Source organism: Anas platyrhynchos, chromosome 21 (assembly GCF_047663525.1).
Source record: "Anas platyrhynchos isolate ZD024472 breed Pekin duck chromosome 21, IASCAAS_PekinDuck_T2T, whole genome shotgun sequence".
NCBI classification, from domain to species: domain Eukaryota; kingdom Metazoa; phylum Chordata; class Aves; order Anseriformes; family Anatidae; genus Anas; species Anas platyrhynchos.
Window position 1 is genome coordinate 15,062,527 of NC_092607.1, and position 18,749 is coordinate 15,081,275.

General features: G+C 38.5%; 1 protein-coding gene across 5 annotated transcripts in view; it reads left to right on the forward strand.

Moving 5' to 3' along the window:
• OSBPL2 (oxysterol binding protein like 2) overlaps positions 1-18,376 on the forward strand; it is a 35,715-nt gene extending 17,339 nt beyond the window's left edge. For all 5 annotated transcript variants that reach the window (XM_072026572.1, XM_072026573.1, XM_072026575.1 and 2 more), the window contains 12 exons: positions 1,596-1,743; positions 1,992-2,067; positions 3,388-3,522; positions 4,245-4,342; positions 5,052-5,234; positions 7,998-8,105; positions 9,392-9,481; positions 10,119-10,242; positions 12,866-12,994; positions 13,867-13,990; positions 14,608-14,698; positions 15,611-18,376. In XM_072026572.1, coding sequence (XP_071882673.1) covers positions 1,596-1,743; positions 1,992-2,067; positions 3,388-3,522; positions 4,245-4,342; positions 5,052-5,234; positions 7,998-8,105; positions 9,392-9,481; positions 10,119-10,242; positions 12,866-12,994; positions 13,867-13,990; positions 14,608-14,698; positions 15,611-15,713 — 1,409 coding nt within the window. In that variant the 3' untranslated portion in view covers positions 15,714-18,376. The remainder of the gene's footprint in view (positions 1-1,595; positions 1,744-1,991; positions 2,068-3,387; positions 3,523-4,244; positions 4,343-5,051; positions 5,235-7,997; positions 8,106-9,391; positions 9,482-10,118; positions 10,243-12,865; positions 12,995-13,866; positions 13,991-14,607; positions 14,699-15,610) is intronic.
• Positions 18,377-18,749: the final 373 nt, after the last annotated feature.

Consider the following 18,749-nt stretch of genomic DNA (forward strand, 5'->3'; position numbering starts at 1 on the left):
CCACTTTTAAATCCCAGCTTTTCTCTTCACTCCTAGTGGCCTTTCACTACAAAAACTAGCCTGTATTAAAGCTAAAGCTCGGTTTTACAAGTTCAGGGCTTTAATAGCAGTTGGAGAAAGACTTTCGGAAGTTACTGAAACTGTACCAAAGCATTTCAGTAAAGTGTTTTATTCCGAATCATTATAGAGCTTCAGTGAGGAACAGCTTTTAAAACTTTGTGGTTGGGCTTGTAGCAGACAAGCCAGCTGTTAGTGAAGATTGAAGGCACAGTTAAACACTGGGCTCTCAACTAATTGAAATGCCCATTAAATGCGATGCAGTTCCATATGTTGTGTGCGCTTGATCAGCCTTCTGGCTGAGGGCATGTGTGCCGGAAAGCTCTTGTGTCTTTCCCCCGCTTCATCAGTCAAAGTTATTTCCTTATGGCCTACAGAATTTGCCTTTTCCATCTCCTTGCACCATAACAGGTTCCAAAAAAGCTAATATGTGGTTAGAAATGACATTTTGAAATGATAAATATTGTTTTGTTGTGGGTTGGCTGAAGATAGGCATGTTGTTTTATTTTTTAAAGACAGGTGTTTCAGGGTAATCTTCATTTTCATAACCTGAGTATCTATAACCATCATACTTTCCAATTAAGTACTACGACCTTTTAAGGTGGGGTTATTGCTGTATAATTACACGCTTGTGACATCAAAATGTAGGAGAGGGTTTAATACATTACATCACCCTGTATAACTGCTGTTTACCAAATAGGATTGTATCAGTGGTACTTCTTTTTCCCAGTTTTGGATGTTACTGTTTTTATCCCTAAAAGAAAAAGTAGCTTTTTGTTTCTCAGTGTACACAGGGCTGCTTGCTCACCCTCCCTGGGTGGGATCACGAAGAAAATCAGAAAGAAAAGCATGGGAACTCATGGGTTGAGATAAAGACAGTTAACTAGTTAAAGCAAAAGCCACGCGTGCAACCAAAGCAAAGAGTTAACTTGCTGCTTCCCATCAGGAGGCAGATGTTCAGCCACTTCCAGGAAAGCAGGACTCATCATTCACAATGGTTTAGTGGGTTAAAAGCCTGTTTCTAGTAGCTGTCTACCCAAGTGGATGGAATTGGGTGTAGGAAACAAAGAAGTTTAGATATCCTATGTTTCTGTTGCTCAAGTAGTCTGGATGTTTGCCGCTGGATTGTGAAATGCATATTTTTTCCTCTTTATTGCTCCTTGGCTGTTAGCAGTGAGTAGGCAAAGTAATTTTTTTTTTTTTTTGAGTCTTTAAGGAGAACTACATAACTAAACAAAATTATTGCAGTCACGCTGCAGCTCTGAAGAAGAGACAATACAGCTAATCTGATCAGGAGCTGCTGAAGAACTTGTGGGATTCAGCAATGTGAAAAAATGGTTGAGAATCCTTGATCCTAATGCAATGCTTAGCTCTAAATACTCTTTGGTCACTTAATAAATGTTCTTCACTCTGATGTTTTTTAAAATAAAATAACCTGGTATAAGTGTACTTACGCTGCGAGAGTTGTAAAATGTGAGTGGCACTCTGTAGCGTAATAATGTTCCTAAGGAAATTACCACTTTATGTTTTTTCTACAGGCTTTGATTCTGACAATTCTTCGGGAGACTTTTCAGAAGCAAATCATAAAGTCACAGAAATGCTCGATCTAGATCCGCACCAAAGCAATAGGACTGAAAAGCATAACGGAGAGACAGAGATTCAAGAAAATGGAATTAAGAGACACAGGTAAGCACACAGTACTGCCTAATAAACATGAAATGAGTACGTGCTGGCTCATGATCTCTTGGGGCATTGCTGTTCTCACCGTTGGAAGAGGTTATTCTCTGGAACAGAACACAGATTTCACCTGTCTGCGTCCTGTGTCAGCTGTGGGTTAATGCTTTGCTTTCTTTGTTAAGTACTTGAGTCCCTGTACATTAAAATATCTTGTTGTTTAAGGGGCTTATGGTGACAGTTCTTTTTTCCAATTACAGGACATCATTACCTGCCCCAATGTTTTCTAGGAGTGATTTTAGTGTGTGGAGCATATTAAAAAAATGCATTGGACTGGTAAGTTAGCCTAGATGAAATATGCTGATATTAAGTCTCCTAACTTCAACTCATTAACTGTACTGCTTAGAACTTGCCTACAGAATGTACCTGCTACCTTTTGCGTTCTTCCTGTAAGAAACTGAAACTCTATTGCCTTACTTGCTTTAGATGTTGGAGCATATGGTTTGGCATTTCTAATGCTGTTCTGAAAGAATTGGACTGAAGTCATTAAGAATGTAGTTCTTGGTGTTCTACACTGATGTCTTGCTGCCACAGATGCTTTTTGGAAGCATTAAGCAATTACATTCATATCTTCTCTAGGGCTGCCAGTGCAGTACCATGTGAATGCAACAGACAATTTTTTGCCATTTTAGTTTATGTCCTCTAAGAGAGAGAAATGCACTGTCTAAACTCCTTTTGTTAGGATGAGTACACATCTGCTAGAACAATTTGCTTGAACTAAATCAAGTTAGTTTGGAGTTGCTTTTCCTTAATGCCTGTGACAACGTGAGGAAAATGTTTTATTCCTGTCTGCTGGCATTCTCCCTTCCCCTAAGTTGTAAGCTGTGACTGAAGTGCTCAGTCATGAGTGCAACTTTTTTAACAACCAAACAGATTTGCTTGGATATGGTGTAAGACCTGGGAAGCTGGAAATCCGCCTGAACTCTCTCTGTCTTGTATCCACATGCGAAATGAGAAACATACTGACGCAAGGAACAGGTGGATTTAATAAAGCCCCTAAAATTTGTTAGAGCGCTTCAAATAGTATTCTTTATATAACTGTTCCTTTGAAAAAGAATTTGTGCTTCCTGCAGTAATCTAAAATAGTTAGATTTTATGCAAATAGGTACGTGAGGTTTTCAAAGGAATGTAGGGTACTTAAATACCTTTAATGAGCTGGTTGACACATCAGTGCTGCTATCTACATAAATTTAAACCTATTCTGTTTTAAGAAGAACACAGAACGGAAGGTAAATTTTTTCTTGAATTTAGTGGGTTAGCTGGATCAATTTTTGAAGGTTTTTTATTCTTTCAGGTTGCTGCTAAGTATCTGCAGTGCTTTTAACCCCTTCCAGCTATAGCAATTAGAGTTCTGCTGCAGCCTTGCTTAATGTCTTTTGAAGAATGCTACGCCAACATTTGTAGATGTAGAACTCAGTAGCATGGTATAGTGGTGCACTTGTCAGTGCTGCTTAAAGGTTGCACCAGACGATCTTAGAGGTCTTTTCCAACCCGAATGATTCTATGAACTAAACTAACCCACAACTTTTCAAAATTCTTCTCAGTTGATAACTTAGTATTGTGTCTAAAAAGCTAACGTATTCTTTTGTTACCTAGGAATTGTCCAAGATTACAATGCCCATTGTGTTCAACGAGCCATTGAGTTTCCTTCAGCGGATAACAGAATATATGGAACATATATACCTCATTAATAAGGCTTGTAGTCATGCAGACCCCTTGGAAAGAATGCAGGTAAGTACCAGCTACCAGCTTCTGTTTGGTTAGAAGTTGCTCTCTCCCAGTCACCTTTCATTTTCTAAAAAAACATTGACTGGAGTGCGTTTCTTTTCTCTGGTGCTATCATAAGAACAAGGCCCTAACTTTTTCAGGACTGCTTTAACTGTGGCTCCTGTTATGTCTTTATTTGTTGTGAAAATGAGATCTTGGCTTTAAAACGTTTTAAGTTGATTTGTTCAGTGGCTCTGTGATTTTTAAGTTACTGGACGAAAAATTGTTGTGACAGAGACAAACTTCGCCATTCTTCTTCTCCAGACTGGCTGTTGTTCTGTTGTTCCAGTAACTGTTTTTTATTCTATTCGTTATGTGTAATCCCTGATTCTGTAGTACTAGGCTCACAACAAGAAACTGAATGAATATTGTGATACCAGGCCTGGGTGTTGCTTACAGCTCTGTTTTACATGAGTGAAATTGAGATGTACTACTTGTATTCTGTTTTTGTGTATGTAGTACATATCCCTACTTACCAGCCTGAAAGAGATTCTAAGATTCATTTGTATCTGCTAATATTTGAGAAACCTCATCCATGTTGGAAATGATGCATGCCTGACCAAGTTTTTGGCCTTAAGCAATATATAGAGCTTTCTTTTGGTGCGAATAATAAAATACTGCAATATAGAACAAATACATTGTTTAATATACTGTTCTCATAATAATGTGTTTTTATTTGCTTATAGGCTGTAGCTGCTTTTGCAGTTTCTGCTGTAGCTTCTCAGTGGGAGAGAACTGGCAAACCATTTAACCCACTGTTAGGAGAAACCTATGAATTAACCAGGTAATAATTAAAGTGGGAGCTGAGGCTATTTGTGGGAGCACACTCTCATGCTAGTTTAGGTGTTTATTCAGGGAAATAAGTAAAAATCTACAAACATATATTTCTGACTAAAGCTAAAATAGTTTTCCCCAAACTAATTCTAAATATTTAAGAAGTTTCATAAAAGCTAATAATTTTGTGTTTATATATTCTTTGAATTAATCAGAAAAAAGGGGTCTAAATTCTTCTGCCAAAGACACCTGACCAGAGACTCTAAACTAATTTAAAGTGTGTTTTGCTGATCAGGTCAGGTAGAGGAGTTAGTCTGGGAGACTTACTGTGTGCTTAAATGAGTGATATGTACATGGTGAAGAAATCAATTTCCAGTCAGATCTTCTGCTGCTGCCCAAGCAGTTTCAGTGTTTTCAAGAGTTATTTCAGTCAAACTTCTTGAAAAGCCTTTCTGGGTAGAAAGCCACTTAAGTGTTTGAATGGGGATTGTTTCTTTGTATAAAGAAGTGTTCAAAGGGGAAAAAGTATTAAGTGTATAATTGCTTTCATTTTATTAATTGTAAAAGTGTCATGGAACTAGAAAAGGGAAACTCTCATCTTCAGAGTAATCTAAAAATCCTTTTAAAAAAAAGTTACATTTTTATTCTGTAACAATAAAGAAAGAAAAGAGGTTGATCTATGGGTTAATGTTCTTTTTTTTTTTTTTGTGTGTTGCTAGGGAGGATTTAGGATTTAGGTTTATATCCGAGCAAGTCAGCCATCACCCACCTATTAGTGCATTTTATTCTGAAGGCCTCAATAAGGACTTTATTTTTCATGGATCAATCTATCCCAAACTAAAATTCTGGGGAAAGAGTATAGAAGCGGAGCCTCGGGGAACAATTACTTTGGAGCTTCTAAAGTGAGTATAAGAAGTCAATATCTTTTATGCTTATATCCTTAACACTTACTTGAATAAAAATATAGGTGATATCCTCCTTTTGGTTCTTCATTGATGAGTATCTGAAAACCTCTTGCTGAAGAGATGGTAAAAAATTATTTACAGGTTATTTTTCACTCCTTAATTTAAGAAGTCTGGTTTTGGAATTATGCCATGCTTGTGTAGCTGTTGCAATTTGACCCAGTTTTTGCACCGTGAAAATTAACATTTCCTAAAATGGAATGCAATTGAAAGCTAGTTCTGTGAGGGCACTTAAAATTCAATCAGAACTAAAATTCTATTACCAGGCTATTCAAACTCGTTTCACTTTTAAATATTGTTGCTGGTTTTGATTGTTTGTGTGCATGTTTGGTTAAAAAGAACTGCTGCTTCGGATTAGCTGCTTTATGTGATGGTGAATGCAAGGAACTTGTCAGGATTTCTATCATCTATTTAATATTCCCTGTGTACCATCACTTTCCAAGTAAAATCATGAGTACCCTTCCAGGTTACGTGCTTGATTGGAGACAAGCCTAGCAGTCTCAAATAAGGCGACCTTGCACAAGCTGGTTTGTGCCCTGGTGGCACAAAGACTCTGGAGCTTTCCAAAATGGGTCACAAGCATGCACTACCACGGAACAAGCATTCTGCAACTGAACACTTAAAGGTGCTTTTCCAAAAGTTTTCCTCAGGCCTGACTTTGAGGTTGTTTTGAAATATCTTATGAAACTTCTAAACATTTGGTTTCAATAAAGAGGCAACTTGACTGCCGCATCAAGCATCGACTCTTCCTGTAGTTTCTTTTGAAAGCACAGTTTATTTGTCAAGCTGCTGGCATCTAATCTTCCAAAGCTTATAAAAGTACGAGCTGGTCTTGAATATAAATGGTGCTGTAAATAGAGGAAATTTCTTCTGAATGTAGAAGTAGCTATGAATCTCAATGTAGAATGCAGACTTGGCAAGAATATTTGGTGGAGGGAGAGCCTTTATGTAGAAGACTATTAAAATTCTTGCTCTGCCTAATCAAATCACAGTACAGATTTAAACCGGAGTGTAAACAACTAAAGCACTTGTTTTAAATATTTGCACAGGTTAGTAGCAGAAGCTGAGCTCAAATTTTGAGCCTGTTAATGTTTTGATTCATCCTGCTCTGTTGGTTTGAGCGGTCTGAGAATTACTCGGGGCCTGAGCAAAATTGTAGTCATTGTTAAGTACTGTATTTATGCTAAAAACAACTGTTTTCGGTGTGTTAGAAAACACACCTTCCTCGCTCCTCCAGCACAAACGAACGTTTCAATTTGTCTGCACAGGGCATGAGTGTCTTCTGGTATATTTTATGCTACACAAGATTTTGCTGTCAAGTAGTTCATGAATAAAAATGTACACTAAGGCTGGTGCGATGCAGGCTTTTTTTTTTTTTCCACTTGAAGAGTAGTCATTATTCTAAAGTATGCTTGAAGATAGTTTGCTGTGGAAAATAGTCAGACATCATTGGTCTGTTTTTTCTCTGTGCTGAAAACTGACAGGTGGAAATATTTAATATGTGTGTTCTCTCCATGCTTAATGGAAGTAGAAGCACAAGGCATTTGTCACAGAGGACGCTACTTGTTTCTGTGTTTTTGGTACTAAAATAGAGTTTGCAAGCTTTTCTAAGATGGGTTGATTGCTAACCAGGTAACTTTTGTATTTCTTTTATCAGTATTGAAAGAGGCATAAGAATAGGAGGCTTTGATGCTGCCAGGCTAGTGATAAAAGGAATCCTGTTACTTAACATTTTGAATGTTTTTTAAGGGTTTAGGATCTGTTAACTCATCTTCGTAAAGCTTTTTACAAAATGTTACCAAACAAACAAAAAAAAGACAAAAGTAAGTGGAAAATTCCTCCATTTTTTGGACTCTTCCTCCTCAGTAAATCTTTGGGAGAAGGAAGGAATTGAATAATAAATTTGACATTTAAACATCATGCTTATGCGACTGAACGTAGTGCTGTCACATCCCAACTGATTTTAAACAAAAATTAATCTCACCCCCCCAAACCTGCCTTCGGTGAGGCCCACCTTCAGGCCTCACACACTGATGCTGTGTTTGTGGAAACCATTTCTGCAGTTTTCTGACTCCTATTGTACTTCTCAGGTTCAAAAGCCTTTACCACCCACAGTTTGTATGAAAAATTGCCTGAATGGTTAGTCTGACCGACCCTCGAGTGCTTTTGTCAGGTCTGGTGGTGACTAACCTCTGCTGGAAGACTCAGACATCCATCTTCAGTAATAAAAATAACCTCTCTAGGTTATGGTACAGGTTTACAAGAAAGCTTTAGGGTAAAATTTGCAATGCTGCTGCAGTAGCTGAATAGAAGACAATGTTAGGCTTTGTCTGTCCAGTTCTCATCTGAGCATTACCTGTCACATATAGCTTTAAAAGCGCAGAAGAAGATGTATTCCTGGGCTGCTCTTTAAGCTGAGCTGGAATTTGTAATCAAAAGTGCAGCAACTATAAAAACTGACTACTTCAACTATGTAACAGGGAGAAAAGTAAAGGGGATATCACTTTATGAACTCACACTAATGTTTACATACAGCACATTGTTGGCTTATAAAGAAAAGTCTGTTCCTTCTCTGTTTTGAAGTTAACTGCGGGCTGTTCACAGGAGTGCTAAATATTTTGCCACAAATAGAATTGTAATAAGGCTTACATTCCGCCTCAAGCTCAAGAACCTGATTTATTTCTCTACTCATGTTTTTTACAGACATAACGAAGCCTACACGTGGACAAATCCAACCTGTTGTGTACATAATGTAATTATTGGTAAACTGTGGCTAGAACAATATGGAACAGTAGAAATTGTAAATCACAGGTAATGCTGATCATGGAACTGAGGGCTGGCTTATGGGGCTGGTGCATTGTTGTTACAAAGCAGATACTTTTAATTTTTCTCAGATATGCACAGACCTTTATAGGTCTGAAGACTTTTTTTTTTTTTCTACCTTCTGACAAATGCAAGCTACTCACTGGATTGGGCTTAGCATCATCATAATATAAAAGGAAAAGGGCTAAATGGCTTACGGGCTGCAAAGGTTTTACATTTGAGAGTTACCTATTCACGTTCAGCCTTATTGACAACGGACAGAAATTAGATTTAACTCCAGAACCATTAAATGGAATAATTGTTGGAGGCTTGCAGTAGAGACCTCCCGTTGATTGACCTGTTGATTGTGATTTGCCACTCACTTTAGTTTTAATAATAGAGAATGCCTTAATTTAAGGGTGCAGCACAGAAGAATGACTGCAGAGTAGGAAAATGTGAACTTAAAGCGTGTCAATTGCTCTGCCAACTGCCTATGTAAAAGCTTTTTACCTTACAGAAAATAAAAGAGAGAATGACCTCATGTAAGCAGAGAGGATTTTATGAAAACTATTAATTCTGCACCTGTTTTTCTGTCAGTAGATTAGAGCTTTAATTCAGCAGGGCTGCTGGTTTGATGCTTCTCATCACATCAGATCTAAGTTTCTGTCTCTTGCATTCACACATACATGTAAGACTTGGGATGGTCTCTGTTTGCTTTGTGCTTAATGTAGCAACTTGGCCAGAAACCTCCCTGGGAGACAGTATTTGCACGTGTACCTCTCAGATGCTGACATATAATGTTGCTTTGTGTTTGTAAAATATTTAGTTCAGAATTTTTGATGTGCAATTTCAAGGTCTCTTGAATGCCATTAATGAGATTCCCTGTGTAGGTCATTCATAAAGCTTTATTTAATTCCAGTTAGTTGTAAACAGATGTTAACCTGGACCTTGGTGTGTTAATAGTGTATGTTAAGCTGTATGCAAGACTGTATTCCATTTTATTCCTTACATTTTTGGTTAATTTTAGATATGCATGAAATTCAGAAGCATGGTCGTGTTTTCAGTTGGCTTTCACAGGCTTGTCTTCCTGTGTGCATTTTCTTTTTTTTATGGTATTTTGAAATGCCCTAATAAAATAATAAACCATAGTTAAATAAAAATAATGATATAAATAATTAATCCACAGTGCTTGCATAGAAAAAGCTAAAATAAGGTGTAGTTAAAGAAAAAAAAAGTGCATTTATTAATGTATCTCGGGGCTTGCTTACTTAAGTGTGTGCTTATTTCCTCTACAGTACTGGAGATAAATGTGTCCTTAACTTTAAACCGTGTGGACTGTTTGGGAAGGAGCTTCACAGAGTAGAGGGATACATCCAGGACAAAAAGTAAGTGATAAATTCCTGTTGGCCTCTCTGTTTCTGAGCACCGTGGCATTACTTTAGTGCTGGACCACAACTGATGTGACTGCAAAGTTGCTAGCAATGCAGATTATAATTATTTGTTCTCGGCATCGATTTTAAACTCCTTGATTCAAGGATAAGCACCTTAAGCATTATTAGGAGAAATTTTCCAGTTCAGTCATTTGAAATAAAGGTATTCAGGGAATATGCAGAGTAGTTGCAATTGATTTCACTGTTTCACAGTCACGGCTCCAGTCTTCAGTTTAAAAGAATGAGAATACAGTTATTGGAAGTACTTAATCAAACCTGAAGCTGTGATGTGACTCTGGGGGTCTATATGGTAAGCTGCTGGCTTCACTGCACCCACACTCGTTTTAACAGTAACAAAAAGCATGTGACTAAGTCATGAGGATGCATTCTGCAAGACTGTGTAGCAGAAAGACTAGAATAAGGTGAATTGTTTTCTTTGCGTTAATCAGGTTATCTTGCTACTAAGAAATTTTGCAAAGAAATATAAAATACAACAGTAGGAAGTTGTGTATTTAATATAGACTAGAATCTGAATGACTCACCTTAGGCTTTGTAAGAAGCAAAAGCTAAGTCTCCTTCGCTCTCTCTGCAGCAAAAAGAAGCTGTGTGTGATCTATGGCAAGTGGACAGAATGCTTATGGTGCACTGATCCCACTACATATGAGACTTACAAAAAGAATGAAAAGAGAGGCGGTGAACAGAAGAAATTGAAGCCGGTAAGATGAAGGATTCTTTAGGGAGTAAAGAATGCTTAAGTCAGTTATGTTGGGCTTGCAGCCTTCTAGAGTTTGTGATGCAGGCAGCCTTGACAACAAAGGGGTCTGGAGACTTGTGGGTTTTTTATCACTTGTAGACCAGGTCAGACAAGTTACTCCCAAGCCTTAGTGTTAGAAGAAAAATGCAAAATGCTGTATGGTGCAGAGGACTGTTGTGTTGCCCAGTGTCAACAGAAGTCTTGCAAACCCTGGTCATTCATACAAAATGAAAATGATAACTAAAGTTAAGAGTGATTAGCTGCTGTTTAAGAGGCCTGAGCTTTCTTTTAGATATTCACGAGAGGAATCTAGAGCAACAACAGGCCTTGGTTTTTTGCTCTGGATTCTGTCACGGTGCAGGTTTATGTTTTGACTTTTTTTAAATAATAAGATTTTGTTCATCTTAAGAAAATCAACTCTTTCTTTCCTTCCTTCCTGCTGAATTTATATTTAGATGGGGAACTGCCTGACAGTAAACCAGATGTTGACATGGAAAGTAGTCAAAGAGAGTCTTTTAGAACAGTGTCTACTCAAACCAAAGGATTGAAATTAGAATTTTAACCGTATGGAGCTATTTTCCAGTGTATAAAACAGGCTCTCTTTAACTTAATGGGGTGTTTTTGAATAAAACAAATGAGCCATGTCAGAGGAGGCAGAAGGAAAATAAAAGGGGAGAGGAAAAAGCGATGCTGTAACTCTAGAATGTTCTTGCCTCTTCTCCTCTGGTTGGTGTGGTTTTAAATCCGTTCTCGTGGTGAAATCCTCTGAACTCTCACAACATGGCTGTGTGCTAAGACTGTCAGATTCTCCTCTGGTTCAGGCTGATGGCAGGAACCGAACACGCAGAAAATAAGTTTTCAGGCAGGTGGGGAAAGCTGCCCTGTGATCTGTGGTCTGTGCAGTTCAAGTAGGTGAAAACACATCTGGTGGTACAGCTTGACAGCTTGTGTTGTTTGGCCTGATCCTGTGCAGAGTGAATGCTTAAGTTGTGTGTGCTCTGCTTGCTTTTCAGCTGTACAAGGAAGATGTTATTTTCCACTGTGTTCGTGCTGTGTGCAGCCTCTTTCTTTCCTCTAACTGCTTACAGAACAAGCTTGTATTTTCTTCCTAAAATAGATAAAGCCAGAACAAAAGTGATTGAGGTCTGTGGAGTGAACAGTGGAATAAAAATAGTGAGGTGATCAAATAAAACTCTTCATTCTGTTTTCCACCCCCATGCAGCATTTTGAAGTGACAGTCCAGCCCGACTAGACTGCCCGTGCTGACACATGGCTGTCTTTAACTGTAGCACCAAGAATGGGAATGCTGGCCACAACCACGGAAAATAGACTTTTTTTTTCTTTTTTAGCTGTTGAGTTCTTAGTGCAATTTAGGCAGCATGTTCATTAATGTAAATGCACTGAGGCGAGGTGTGAGTCCTGATGTGAAGAAGTGGCTTGTTTTAGGTTGAGGTAGATGGAATTGGTGAGGCCTTCTGTCACATTAAGCACCTAGTTTAGGAAGTTAATTATTCTGCCTCCACAGAGGCACCAGGAACAGCAGGGAATTTTAAGTGGCAGCTACTTCAAGAAAAGAACAGGAAAAATAAGTAGAAGTAAAAGCAGGGTTAGAATGTCAGCCTGCATTAATGTCAGGGGGTCCTGTAAAGGCTCACTTGGTAGCAGAGAGTTGTACCGAAGGTCCTAGGCAGAAGTCAGCAGCTGTGAGTGACAGGAGGAATCATTTACAAGGACATAATTGTCTTTTTCAATGACACTCTTAAAGGTCCAAGTAGCTTCTGAGATGCGTATCTGACCTAGAGCGGGGATAAAAAGGCTTTTCTGTGCTTGGAAGCCTAAGAAATCACTGCGTTCCTATAAGAGCTGCAAGCCTTCTCTGTTGTCCTTCCACTTCGAGCAATGAAAGGGAGCTGGGAGTAGGTCTGCTGTGACTTGGTCTTCTGAGAGCAGCCTGGTGAAGAATGTTGCATTTGATTTTATGAAGGAACTTGAAGAGAGAGACACCATGTTTTTAACTTCAGTACCAAGTCTTCATAGTGAGAGAAGTGGCAGTGATAACAGCTAATAGAATCTGTATCATAGAAAATCAGATTGGAACAGGAGCGTATCTGGTTTTCAATCCCACATACAAATCTTCTGCAAGTGATGAAGCAATACCCAAAACCATGCGTGTGCTGTTTATCTTTCTTATGCCATTATGAGAACTGGTTTAAACTGCTGCCTTGACTCATCTAAACCTGAGGAAGTAATAGGCAAAATTAGTAGTTAGACAAAATGAAGCTCTGGCATGGGATAGAAGGGAAGCTCATTTCTGAAAGACATTACTGTTATGTTTTTTTAATGGATGATGAAGCTGCACATAGGTGGTGAGAGACTCTTCTATATTAGAAGCAAGATGTTAAGATGAAAGTTGGAGGAACAGTGTAAAGAATGAGGAAAAGCAAATGTGAAGGGTGATGCAGCAGTACAGGAGCGAGAATAGCATCTCAAATCTGAACGGGCTCCCCAGCAGTCACCCTGTAGAACCCTAGATGAAACTGTCTAATTTCCCTCTGTTCCTCTGCCAAATGTTATCTCTATTTCAGAGTGAAGATGTTATTAAATCTGAAAATGATGAGGCTGATGATATGCCAGAAGTTCAAGACACCGTGCAGTTTGTGCCAGGCAGCAAATTGCTCTGGAGGATAAATTGTAGACCACCAAACTCATCGCAGGTAACTGTTTCCATCAGTCTGTGTGTTCCTATTAGTAGTGACTCATCCCAGGGAACATGAGCAATGCTCAAAGGAAACCCTGGAGAAGTGTCTATCTGTAGCATGCCTATTGACACATCCTGGCAGTTCTTGCTGCAGCAGCAAAATTAAACTACAACAAACTGTCTGTTTCATCCCTGTGCTGAAAGCATCACTCCTGTGTCAAAGGAGACAGAATGCGTGATCTGCCTGCAGCTGCTTCAGAGTGGAATTTGGGGTCATTTGTTTGTCTGATCTGTCAGGATCTTTGCACCTGGAGTGGCTAAAGTATGGCTGCATGTTCCCTTCTGCTGATCCTGCCGTTGGGAGACAGGCTTACAAAACGTGCAGTAACCGTGCATCTGGCTATTAACTTACATAGTTTCAAGTAGACTTTTTGGAAATTGCACAAACAGGTGCTTACAGAATTAGCTATTGCCTTGAGAAAGCCCAGAATATTGTCCTCTGAAAGGAATGAAGGAAAGGATGTCTGCTTTCCTGAGAAAAACGACTTGCTTTTTTAGTTTTAGGTGTGGATTCTTTTTTTTTTTTTAAATCACTGTACTAAGTATCAAGCAAGAGGAAAATGCATCTTGATCTTCTGCAGCAAAGCCTGCTTAAAAAATTAAAGGTGTGATTTCCATTCTCTTCTGCCCTTCCTTGTTGCTCCTGCCTTCTCTCCACTTAAAAAATTAAAATAAGTCAGTTTTATTTGGGACTAAACTTGCTTTCAGGGTAGCCAGAGGGAAAAGGTTTGACTCAATAATTTCTCTTGGAATCTTTGTTGTGTCCATTCAGTATAGGAAACTTAGTGCTACTTTGCCAAAATAACCTGTATTTAATTTGCTTTTAAGATGTACAATTTCACCAGTTTTGCCGTGAGTCTCAATGAACTAGAGAAGGGCATGGAAGCAATATTGGCTCCCACCGACTGTCGGCTACGTCCAGACATCAGGAATATGGAAAACGGAAACATGGGTATGTGTTTGCTGGAGGAAATACTTTAACATTACTAAAATTTGGGAGGAATGACTGGAGGGATATAGGAACACTGTCTTCAGTTTCTCATTCCCAGAGCAGCCTTAACTTTATTTCATTCTGTGCTAACGAGTATGCTTTTGAACAATGTGCCGTGTCTGTTTTCTTTCTGAAATGCCTGGGAGAGCAAGTGTGTCCAAGAGGGATCCCGAGACTGCTGCCCTGGGTTACAGTGTGTTTGCATGTTTGTTTACTCGGGGAAAACTGCCAGACCTGCTGTCCTGCTCTCACGTTTGTTGGGAAGAACACAAGATGAAATAGTGGAAAAAGCACTGTTATGCGCATTGTAGATTAAATTCTTCCCTGGTGTCTGAGTGCAGTATTTCTGAAAGATAAAAGGCCATAATTTCAGTTTGTAGTCACAACTTTTCTGAAATGACAGTTTTACATTTGCTACCTGCAGTTGTCATTGTGGAGTGAGATTGTGTACAGCGAATGGCTTCTCTTGTTTAAATGAGCTGTGTTTTATTTCTCTGCAGTCTTTTCCATTTTTTTCTGCATTTTTTTTTTTGTTTCAATTTTACTAAATAACCTATTCCTATTGAAATGTTTGCTAGATGTGGCTAGCAAAGAGAAAGAGAGGCTAGAAGAGAAACAAAGAGCTGCTCGCAAGGAGCGTGCAAAAGACGAAGTGGAGTGGCAGACACGGTAAGGAGGAGGGAGTTGGGCATTTACTGCTTGGAGTGGTGGGGTTTTGTTGCCTGAAATGTTTTTATTCAAGACAACGTGTGTTTGATTTCTTTCATGACAGCACAATTTGTAGTGTCACTTAAAGCATTTGCTGGGTCAATATTTAAATAATGTAGCTGGAAGGCAAAATTGCTGATAATTTTGTCCTAGAGAAATTATTTTATAATAAATGCTGCAACCTGTCATAAGTAACTGGTAATGCTGGGTGGTTGGCATTTATTTTTTGTTGTTGTTGGTGGTTGTTTTTTTTGTTCTAAAGCCTATGGAGGTCATCTTTTTTGATAGAATAAATAAAAAGTTAAGTCTCATCTCTCCTTTAACCAATTTCTGTCCAGCTTGGAAGTTGAGTAACATGTTGTGGCTCTCTAGGACCTTTTACTTTCAAACTCCTTCGGATTTCTTGGCTTGGTTACTTCAGAAATTGCATTTTTTATTGCATAAAATGACTTCTCAGTCATAGAGTGCATCGCAGTGAGGCATGATTTGGCTCCTGTTCCTGCTGGCTGTTCCTCTCAGGAGCCAGTGCTGTACAGTAAGGTGTACGCTGAAGGCCAGCTGCTGCAGGTGTCTCCTTCAAAGGCAAGAACTCTGGGCTGCTCTGAAGATCTCATGGAATTCAGCATTCTGTTTCCAAAGCCTGGGGAACAGTTACAGGCTAATTCCAGTTAATGCCTTTGAAAATCTGTTGGAAAATGTAGGAAGTTTAATGCCCTATTTTTCATGTTTGAAGATTTACAGAGTGTTTTTTTTTTCCAGTAAGAAATACCAGTGTCTTTTAACAACGTTCTTGTGAAAGAAACAAAGTCTTTTTTTGTTTGTTTCTTTCCACTCTTCTAACAGTTTGCCTTCTTTTTATTATTTTTTTCACAGATGGTTTCATCAAGGCACTAACCCATACACTGGGACTTCAGATTGGCTGTACTCAGGTGGCTATTTTGATAGAAATTTCTCAGACTGTCCAGACATATACTGAAATTATGGAACCAATTGCTCATCTCATCTGGACATCACTAGATTTCATTCTAAGCCAGTTACTCTGGTTTTGTTAATAGCAAAAAACAGCTTTTCTAAGTAAATTTTAACAAAACATCAGTCAACAATCAAGGATTTAATTATCACTAATGTTGGATTGCCAAATATTTAAATACTGTTGCGTTCTTCCCATAAAGCTGCACCCGAAATCATCATGTTTTCACTAATTTTTAAAGGGACCTTTGGTTCTTCATTTTTTTCCACCCTCATTTTTGTCAGGAAGGTATGCTGTATCTGGTAGAGCTCATAACATCCTTGAAAACTGTGTAACTTTAATAAAATAGAGATAATATCCTCTTAGTACAATAGTGAAGAATCTGAAGTCTTCTGAACTTGGAGCAGGGATGAAAAGTTGATATGGTACCAACGTGATAAAATCTAGTACTGTTCCTGTGAAGAGATGCATGTGAAACTTTCATACGGTATGTAGCACTATACGGGGATTGGAGCTCCTGGCCCCTCTCTCTCAACATGATTTAATAATTCAAAGACTTGGAGAAACAAGAAACAACTTTAGCTTCTCAAACTGTAGTTGTCTGTTACAGAGTCTTCACAATTTTTGGACACTGTGAGCATTAAGCTGTATACCTGTGATAAAATTACATAAAAGTATATGTTAAGAGAAGAGAAAGGTGCATTAAAAATTGTGTGCTTTTTCTGAAGTCAAATGCTGTTCTGAAAATAAGAGAAGCTTCAGAAGCAATTGTAGGAATGTAGAGGTGGTTACAATGTAAAATATATTGCTTGCTACCACTTGGAGGCTTAGATCTTCCACACTACTTTTGGCAGCTTTGGCACTGTGTACGCTTCTAGACTAAACTTTTATTTGGAAGCACTTGGTATATATATCCACACAGGTTCATATTTCCAGGATGTTTTTGTTTGCATGTTTTTTCTTTATTAGGTCATGTCTGTTTTGTATGTTGTGAAAAAGCAGAATCAATTTAAAGCTGTGGCATAGTTATACCTTTTACATGTTTTCTGTGAGCACGTAATGTCATAGACGTGGGATTTTTTTGTTCCATATCGAAACATCGAAGCCAGATAATATTGGACATAACTGAGCTACAGATCAATTACTGAACTGATGCTTTCATTTTCTTTCAAAGTGGTATACTTCTTGGGGGGGAGAGGGGGAAAGGAGGCTTGAAAACTTAGGTCCAGTAATTAAAACTAATCCTACGGTTGTTTGTTCTTTTATGAAAGCTTCTAATCGAGTAACTAGGCAAAAATGGAGAGTGGCTACACTACTGTTAGGTTTACGGTAAAATTCAGCAATTGCTGGTGTTGACCATCAGCACCTTGAGGAATATGTAGAAGAATCAATCCAACTGATGCCTAAACACATTTGTGGCTTCATCGAAAGAGTAGATTGTTCTTCCATCCCAGCTACAGGATTAAAAAGCAAAAGAAAATGCACATACAGAGAGAAACATTTTTGTCTCAAAGTAAGCATCTAATGATTGGATTAACTTTAAATTGGGGGGATTTTGTTTTCTTCCTCTTTGGAAAAATGGGAGAAATTGTAAAATTTCAGGGCAATAAAAAGGGCCAAATCTGAACATGCTCATGACAACTTTATTCCGTTGTCAGAAATCATGCTTTGAGCTGATTGCAAGTTTTTCAAACACACGAGCTAGACATGGTAATAAGGTTCAGACAGTAAGTTTGTATTTTCTCCTAATAAATGCATAGACACTTTTAAAAAGTCCGTGCTGATCTGTATGGGACAGCATAAAAACACTTTCATCCTTTTTATAAAAAATGGATTTTAATGAGTGTTCCAAGCACTGTAATCCTCCTTGCAGACTCCCTGCAAGCTGACTGGGGAGCCATTTATATTGGATGAGGATTGAAAATATTCAGTTTAAGCCAGTTTAACATCTGGGAGTTTAAAACTTGCTTGAACTAAATAATATGTTTAAAGTTTGAGTCATGTTTCTAAAACAATACATATAAATAGAATTACCAGAATGGAAAAGAGTAATTGCTAAAGAAATACTCTGGTTTTGAGAAGGAATGTACAGGTTAGCATCTCTCTCCTCTAGGTTGTAATTCTAATTCAAAGAACTAAACCCTTTTCATTATGCAAAACCAGAGACAAATGTAACAACACGTTTAATCAAAACTTCAGGATAGCATTTTCATGGAATTTAAAAATGAACTGGAAAGGTTTCTAAAATAAGAACACTTCTTTAGTTATGTCTTTTACCCCGTTCTCCCCTTCCCTTAGTGTAATGTTCTTAGTGAAATTTCAGATTGGTTCCAAATCTGTTCTTTTAATTTATTGTTCTTCATTGAAAGCATTAACAAAATATTTTCTCATTGCTGCCAAAAAAAATTATGCCTGGCTAGCCGTGGGATGCCTAAACCACATTGTGATTGCTCTGAAAGTGAAAAAGTTTTATTTTAAATGCAGATCTCGCCTCAGTAGTTTACATGTCAAAACTTTAATAACTTTGCACCTTTTAAAAGAATGTCACTTTTATAACTTGATTAAACACTGTATATAAGATAAATGTGTTAGTATATGTTAATACGACTATGTAGAGAAACCATCTAGAAAGAGATTATAATAAATACTTAATTCCCTTTGGGCCTCTAGGTGGTGAGAGAGAGGTTTTTGTGAAGTGAGACTCGCGTTCTAGGGCAAGAAAACTGTTGGGGATGGCTCTGGCTTTGCTGCTCGGCCACAGCCGGGTCCCTTTTTGTTATCACGGTGATGCTATCGGGCAAAAAGCGATTTAAATCGCAGCTTGGGACCCACTGTGGTGTCCTGTGGGGGACCTGTGGGGTGAGGGGTGAGAGCAGCCCCTGGGGTGAGCTGTGGTGATCTGTGCCCTCTGTCCAGGGACGTGCCCAGGGCCGGGGCTTTTGCTGAGTTGTGGTGGGAGGAAAAAATTAAGTGTGTGACTTTTCAGTTGTGTCTTTGAGGCGATTTTAGCTGCAGGGGGGGAGCAGCTGCTTCCAGACATCG